Source organism: Gopherus flavomarginatus, chromosome 1 (genome assembly GCF_025201925.1).
Source record: "Gopherus flavomarginatus isolate rGopFla2 chromosome 1, rGopFla2.mat.asm, whole genome shotgun sequence".
Taxonomy (NCBI): Eukaryota; Metazoa; Chordata; order Testudines; family Testudinidae; genus Gopherus; species Gopherus flavomarginatus.
This window is the reverse complement of record NC_066617.1, coordinates 88,695,868-88,703,761: the sequence shown is the minus strand read 5'-3', so window position 1 is coordinate 88,703,761 and position 7,894 is coordinate 88,695,868. Positions and strand designations below refer to the sequence as shown.

General features: G+C 44.1%; 1 protein-coding gene across 1 annotated transcript in view; it reads left to right on the top strand.

Moving 5' to 3' along the window:
* The first annotated feature begins 4,605 nt into the window (after positions 1–4,605).
* Positions 4,606–7,894, top strand: part of CCDC38 (coiled-coil domain containing 38) — a 46,996-nt gene continuing 43,707 nt past the window's right edge. Inside the window, exons 1-2 of the mRNA XM_050935422.1 lie at positions 4,606–4,672; positions 4,977–5,071. Coding sequence (XP_050791379.1) covers positions 4,606–4,672; positions 4,977–5,071 — 162 coding nt within the window. The remainder of the gene's footprint in view (positions 4,673–4,976; positions 5,072–7,894) is intronic.

Here is a 7,894-nt window from a genome sequence, read left to right as displayed (position 1 = left end):
TCCTGGCCCCTCGCCGGGTGAGGGAGCAGCGGTTGGGGGGTGAGGTGAGGGGGCCTGTGTGTGTCTAGGCTCGGTGGGGGGGAGCTGAGGTTTGCGGCGGGAGCTTCCCCCTTCTCCTCGGAGGGGCAAGGGGGCCAACCCGGCCGACGCAGAACCCTGGGGCCAGCTTGCTGCTTCCCCGCTCCCAGCCCAGCGTTAGCTACACGTCCCTGTTCTCTCCGAGGCGCGTAACTGCAGAGGGGCGAGACTAAATTCACCCCCGTTGTCGTCAGCAAGCCTGGGGCCAGTCCTCAGGAGTGGCTGGGCTCTGCTGGGCCCAGATGAGGAAGGGGGCTGGGGATGGGGTTGGCTTAGGTGGTCTGAGGATTGTTAATGGCACTGCACAGGATGTGCTTGACATGCCTCCCAGGAAGTGGGTATTTACCCACCAAAGCTCATGCGCTAGTACGTTTGTTGGTGCCACAGAACTCTTTGCAGCTTTTACAGATCCAGACTAACAGGGCTACCCCTCTGATACTTGTGTGCCTGTGTGGCCTGGTCTACACTACGCTGTTAAACTGATTTTAACAGCTTTAAATCGATTTAACGCTGCACCCATCCACACTACACTGCTCTTTATATCGATTTAAAGGGCTCTTAAAATCGATTTCTGTACTCCTACAAAACGAGAGGAGTAACGCTAAAATCGTTATTACTATATCGGATTAGGGTTAGTGTGGACGCAAATCGACATTATTGGCCTCATTATTTTACAGTAGCTACCCACAGTGCACCGCTTCAGAAATTGACACTAGCCTCGGACCATGGACGCACACCACCGAATTAATGTGCCTAGTGTGGACACACACAATCAACTTTATAATATCTGTTTTATAAAATCGGTTTAAGCTAATTCAAATTTATCCTGTAGTGTAGACGTAGCCTGTGTCTCTGTGCTCTCTCAAGCCTGGAGTTGGGTAGGGGTTCCTCTATTGCAATATAGAGATCCGCCAGAAGGACTCCTGCAAATAGTACTGGCTTGTAATATCCCCAGTGGGGCCGATCTGCCAGTTGGGGTTTGCTAGAGTGGAAGTGCGGTTCTGGCCACATGTCCTATACTGGCTCTGTGCCAGCTGGAGATTTCACCTCATTAAGCAAATCCCCCAAGTGACCTGTTAATCCTGCTTTGTGGTGGGAATGGAAATGCAAATATCATCTGCTTATTTTCATGTTACAGTTAGACTGAGGTGCCTGGAATGTTTTGGTTCCTAATTTGGAATGTTCACCCTTAAAGTTCCTGACCTGCCCAGAGCCACAGGAATCCAGCTCCATGTGTGCCAGATGCCCCTTGCCAAACTTGGTTAGGGAATTTATCATTTATCTGATTTCCACCAAGATTAAAAATAAATGTTAGATTTTACTGCCTCTATAGAGCTGGAGACAGGAGAGTTTTAGTAGGAATTTTTACTCACAAAATGAACATTTTAGGTGTTCTCCCTTCAAAGAAAAGAGAACAATACAATGCTGTGGACAAAATCTTCTAACCTAGGTGTCTAAAGTTAGGTTTCAAATTCCATATTTAGACCTAAATGAAAGTGGCCTGATTTCCAGAAGAACTGAGCACTTACAAATTCTGCTAAGGTCAATTGGAGCTCTGCAGGTGCTCAACACCCCTGGAAATTGGGCAATTTTTATTTCAGTGCCAAAATCTAATTTTAAGTACTGAAGTTTGAGATCTTTCCCCATGTTCTCCTTGTGCTATTGGTAGGTCAATATAAATGTACCTTCTTGCCAGCCAGGAATCTTCCAGGATTCTACAATATTCTCAAACCTTAGAGGTGCACAAGACTTATTAGATCATCCATCCCATTTCCCTGATAATGCAGGATTGTTCCATACCACCCATACGCTAATGCTTTGTCCAGTCTGCTTTTAGAAGCCCAGAGTAATTGGGCTTTCACAGCTTTCCCAGGGATACTGTTTCACAGCCTAACACATCTCACTGGCAGGAAGATTTTCTTGGTATTCTTCCTAAATTTTCCATTTCTTTGTTTCAACCTTTCACTTTTAGGCAGACTCCTATATATCACAGTACATCATTTCTTCCTTAATGTGTATGCCCATAAAATATTTGTAGACTACAGTTGCATTCTCCTGTTTAGTCATTGCTTCATTCTTTTAATTTCTTACATACAATGATCTCTCCAGTTTTGTTGCTCTTTAGATTCCCTCCAGTTTGTCAATATTTTTCTTGTAACATGTAGATTAAAATATAATATCAACACATTTTTGTGTATATAAATAAAAGGGGCAGGTGTGCTAGGCTTCATGGATGTGCCTTATTGAGCTTACCTCTTCTTCAGATGAGACAAACTGTGAGGTAGGAACAAATATTTTGATGGTAGTTTAAATTCTTTAGTAATTGACAGTGTTTGGAAATCTATAATGATGTGGCATCATGCTCCCCACTGGTGAGCCTGGGCAATGATGGAGAGGCAGGGCTTCTTTGTAAACATTTTCCCTCTCAAAGCAGATGCGGATTAGCTGCTGGGTTGGTTGAGGATTAAAGGAGTGTGGGCTAGATTCACAAAGGAGTTTGGGCATTATGATGCTCAGGGTCATAAGGCCTAACTTTTAGGTGCCTAGAAAATCACAGGAACAACATTGTGGTTCACAAAACCTGAGTTAGGCACCTAGGCTCCTTATACAATAAATGGACAGAGATAGGTGCTTTAGACTGTGATCCAGAAAGCGAACATACTTAGTAGGAAGCTGTCTAAGCTAGCCAATGGGAGATGCCAACAACAGGGATGTGTGCAAAGCCCCAGAGCTGTAACAAGGAATTTTTGCACTCGAGGCAAGGACTGGCTCCAGGCTCTTCGGCGGCAGGTCCCTGAGTCCCTGTTGGAGAGAAGGACCTGCTGCCGAATTGTCGCCGAAGAATGAATGAAGCGATGGTGGCAATTCGGCAGCAGGTCCTTCTCTCCAACAGGGACTCAGGGACCTGCCGCCGAATTGCTGCCGAAGAAGTGGCAGCGGTAGAGCTGCTACTGAAGCGCCACTGATTGCAGCAGAGCTGCGCCCCTCTGCTTTGCGCACCCAAGGCAAGTGCCTCACTGGCCTCGTCCTTGTTACGGCACTGCAAAGTCCTAACCCTCTCTCTCAGAGGTAGGCGCCTCCCTGCAGCTAGGGCTTGGGCACCTATCTTTGTTAGCAATTCATAAACAGGGAACCTCTCTCCTAGAGTCAGGCGGCTTTTTAAGGCATTTTCTTTTGAGAATGAGTTAGGCAGGTGCCTAACTACACACAAATGGCTAGACGAAGAGGTGCTGCTGCTGCTGCCTGCTTTATAACTTTTAGCCAAGTGGTTAGAGCACTCTAACCCAGGTGACCCAGGTTCAATTTCCTTGTCTGTCTGATGAGGGGAAAGGATTGGAAAAGGGGTCTCCCATTTCTCAGGAGAGTGGTCAAACCATTGAGCTCTGGGATATTCTGATGGGGGCTCCCTAAATCTCTCCTGTAGAAGCTATTCCACTGTAGATTAAATAATTAAAGAGTCATTGGACCAGAGAGAGACAGACTAACTCTGTAGCCTAGTGGTTAGAGCACATGGGAGACCCAGGGTTCTGTCCTGCTGCTCCAATGACTCTGTTTATCCACAGGGAAATTGCTTCAGCAGGAGAGATTGAGAGAGTTCCACTTTAGATTATCCAATAGTTCAGTGTTTAGAATAGTCTCTTGAGAGATGGGAGACCCTCCCACCCTGTTTAAACCCTTTATTTCCCTCAGGCAGAGGGGAGAGTTGAATATGGGTCTCCTCCACCCTGGGTGAGTTCTCTAGCCACTGAGCCAAAAGTTAGAAAGTGGGTGGTGGCAGCACCATCACCTTCTCCTCTGGCTGGATTTGGAATGTGACCTGAGCCAGTAGGCAGCATCTGAGCACGCCTACCAGCTTGGGCCCCTCACACAAGATAAATGGGCAAATGTGGTTAGTGAATCACTCTGGGGCTTAGGCGGGAGATAGGCACCTGGACACTTAGAGTGAGGCAGCAGTGCTCATGGTCAGAGGCAGAAACATAGGTGCCACAGGAGGTTAGGCCCCTACAGAGTAGGGATGGGAGTTTTGTGAATCTCAGTGGAGCCAAATCTGGGATTTAGGTGCTTAAGATTTAGGCACCTAAGTGTGGGGTTTAGGCAGCTGAGTAACTTTGTGAATCCTATCCTATGTCCCTGAGCTGTTCCAGGAGTTCTCGCTGGATATTCTGGTAGTCTCGGGTGACACTATTTTATGCATTAAATTAGAAATTGATGAGAGACCCCACAGTGGTTTGTACTGCTAAAACTGCTTCAATTATTCCACAGATATTTTGGGTCCAGTGTTCAACAGGTCTCCATATTGTGCTCACAGAAAACTTGCAAGTATACCCATGTATGTGCATAAAACTCAAACCTGTGTTTGTGCATGTTCGTATTTAATTATGTGCCTTACTACTCAATTTGTCTATATGCATAGACCAAAAGATAAGCTGGCCTCAAGTCTTTATCAGATTTAATATTCTAATGCTAATGCTTTTTTTTCCATTTTGTCTATTTCAGCAGCTCCCGAAGGAATTTCAGAAAGTAGGGATGGCATCAGAAGACTTATTTCCACCGCCCCAGTCCCAGACGCCTAGACTTCAGGGCGTTCGTTTTGGTAAAAAAATGTTTTGATTAAAAAAATAAACAAATAAACACCATATGTGAATTCTGTGTAATGCTTAACAACTGCAAGAAGGGGTTTGCTGTGCTCTTAGGGTGACATTCGCAGTACAGCACTTATGAATTATGTATATGAGAGAGGATAAAGTGAAGGGTGCCAAAGTAACGCACACTTTTAATTTCCTGAGTTTGAATCACAAGCTTAATGTTCCACTAAAACAGCTTTTTGGACTGAATTTTACATGGTGGTGGTTTAAAAGGTGTCAGAATATTATTTTTTTCCCTTTCATCTTTTATAGACTATGACACTGATAATCAAAAGAAGACTCCTTTTACAATTGTGGACTGCAAGCCATTTCTTTACAGAGACATTGAGTGTAGGGCCAAAGAAGAGGTATGTGTTTATGTCAGGTTTAATTGTCAGAGCCCATGCTAAGTCTAGGTATGTTATTAATTTAAGGTACTTTACCTATAACTGTCAAGTTCCTCTGTTTAGGAGGAAAGGAACTCATTTCACCAAACAAAACAAAGTGGTGAAAAGTCTGCAGATAAATATCCCCAGCTCCTCAGTTTAGTGCAATGTGTTAAAAACTTTTATGGTGGTAAACACTGCATTTTAAATTTATTTTAGCTGATGCTGGATGTGTATATGTAATATTTCTGCAGTACTTTCTCAAAGGAAGTATATGCTTTCAAAAGAGTGGAAAAATCAGGCTGCTCCAGATATAGTCATCCAGTAGCATATTTCTAGAATATTCAGCCTAAGAGCTGAGGTACGGTTTAGTGGGTGAGGCACAGAACTCAAGGTAAAGTATTCTGAGTTGTAGTCCTGACTTTGCCGTAGATTTTCTGTGTGACTTTGAGTAAGTCACATAATAGCTCTGTGCCTCAGTTTCCTTATCTGTAAAATGGCATTCATAATAGTTTCTTCCCATACTGTTTTATTGTATGGTTAAATTTATTAATATTTGCAAAACAATCTGAGATTCACTCAGACAGGAGGAGACTATGGGAGTCCTGAGAATTGTTTTTTATTAGTGAGTTTTGTTGAATGGTACTTTTAAGCTTGTGTCCTAACTGCAAAGGTATTGTAGGTCACAGACCCATCAGGGCTGACCACAGCCTTTGAGCTCATCTGAATTCAGAAACTGCATTGATTTAACTGAACTTGTTTCTAAATTTCTGGAACTAATCCAGAGAACAAATGCAAATTTGTTATACGCTCTTGGACTTCATATTATTTCAGGCCAGTTAGGTTTTGTGTAAAACTTACTTTCTCAGTGTAAAATATTTTTGTCATAACTTCACAAAAGTAAAAATGATGGAACTCTGTGCCCCCCTTCCCATTGTGCCCAGAAACTTTGCATGCTTCAGACCCAGCAGAATAGAAAATGAAACATTCTCCCTCAGGCTAGCATTCCAAAGCCACCCCTCATTGCCAAGTTGTCTCATTCAATGTTTTTGTTGGTCCCCCAGCTGCCTACTGATTTAGATCCCAATCAGGGCCGGCTCCAGGCACCAGCATTCCAAGCAGGTGCTTGAGGCGGCAGTCTGCAAGTCCGTGTGTTTTTGCCCCCAAGCAGTGTGTCGAATTGCCACCATGGACGGCGGGGGCAGTCCATGTGCTGTTAGGGCAGCACGTGCGTTTCCGCGGCAGTGACAATTTGGCGGCAGCTTCTGTGTTCAGCTGTCAGCGGCAGCGCAGCTTTTGTCTTCCGGCTGAAGACAGGAGCTGCCACCAAATTGGGGCCACCGCAGAAACACACGTGCCACCCTAACGGCACACGGACTGCTCCCGCCGTCTGCGGCAGCAATTCGGCGTGCTGCTTGGGGCATCGAAAACAGTAGAGCCGGCCCTGATCCCAATTCAGAAAGGAACTTAAGCATGTGCCTAACTTTAAATATGTGAGTAGTCATAAGAACAACCATATTGGATCAGACCAATGGTCCATCTAGCCCAGGATCCTGTCTTCCGACAGTGGCCAAGGCCAGGTGCTTCAGAGGGAATGAGCAGAACAGGTAATCATCAAGTGATCCATCCCTGTCACCCATTCCCAGCTTCTGGAAAATAGAGGCTAGGGACGCTTCAGTTTAGATAATGTTTTTGAATGTCTCAAGGCATGTCTATACTGCCCCGCAGTTTGGACTAAGTGGGTGCAAATAGCAGTGCGCACCAAAGTGCTGCGCTGTAACTGCCCTGTGTTACACTGCCCTGTGTTTACACTGCAGGTGCAAACTTCCTGCATTAGTGTGAACTCGGGACCTATAAGTTTGTATTTGCAGAGTCCTCACAGGGGTGTTACAGTGCAGCACTTTGTTGCACACTGCTGTTCACACCCATTTAGTTAGACCTGTGCGCAGTGTAGACATACCCTCAGTGAAGTCAATGGGAGTACTTATGTGCTTAAGTATCTTGTTGAATCAGGGCTTTTGTGATGTCCTGGTTGCCAGTGATCTGCCCAGCATAGAATTATAGTTCAAGCTGTTTAACTCCCAGCAACAGATGGTACTTTAGTTGCTTCTCAACTAGACCTTATAACCTTCTCTGGCTGTTCTTAAGAATATGAGGGCTTCAAAAGATTTAAAAAATCCAAACCCAAAAGCTGACCCTAAATAGCTAACACAGAAAACAAAGAAACACACACACACACACACACACACACACACACACACACACACATATACAACTCTTGTGTTTTACTGTGTATTAGCTATATAACATTATAATCAAAGGCCAAAAGAGTTGTTAGGAGTACATGCTACATAATATATGTACTGTAGTGTGTAATCTTGCACTGATGAAATGACCAATTCTTCATCTCTAATTTCTATGTTTCTAATAATAAATAAATTAAATAACTTAAGGAAATTTATGAAAGCTTATTCTTTTAGTGACTTTTATGCAATGTACTTTAAAGATGAGTTCACATAGCAGAAAAATTTAGAACATAGCATCTTAATTTATATATCTAATACAACTATATGTGTATGAATATTCATAGACACTCTGTTCTTCTGAACTGTTTCAGCAAATGGAAAGAGTGCTTATATATTCAGGGCCATTACTGTGTACAAGCTAAGGGCCAGATTCTCACCCTTACTCACACTGAGTATCTTCCTCTACCTGTATTGTAGTCCTATTAAGACCAATGAGACTACTTGCAGACTAAGGCCACAGGCCTGCAGACTTACACATGTGCTAGACTTTACCACCATG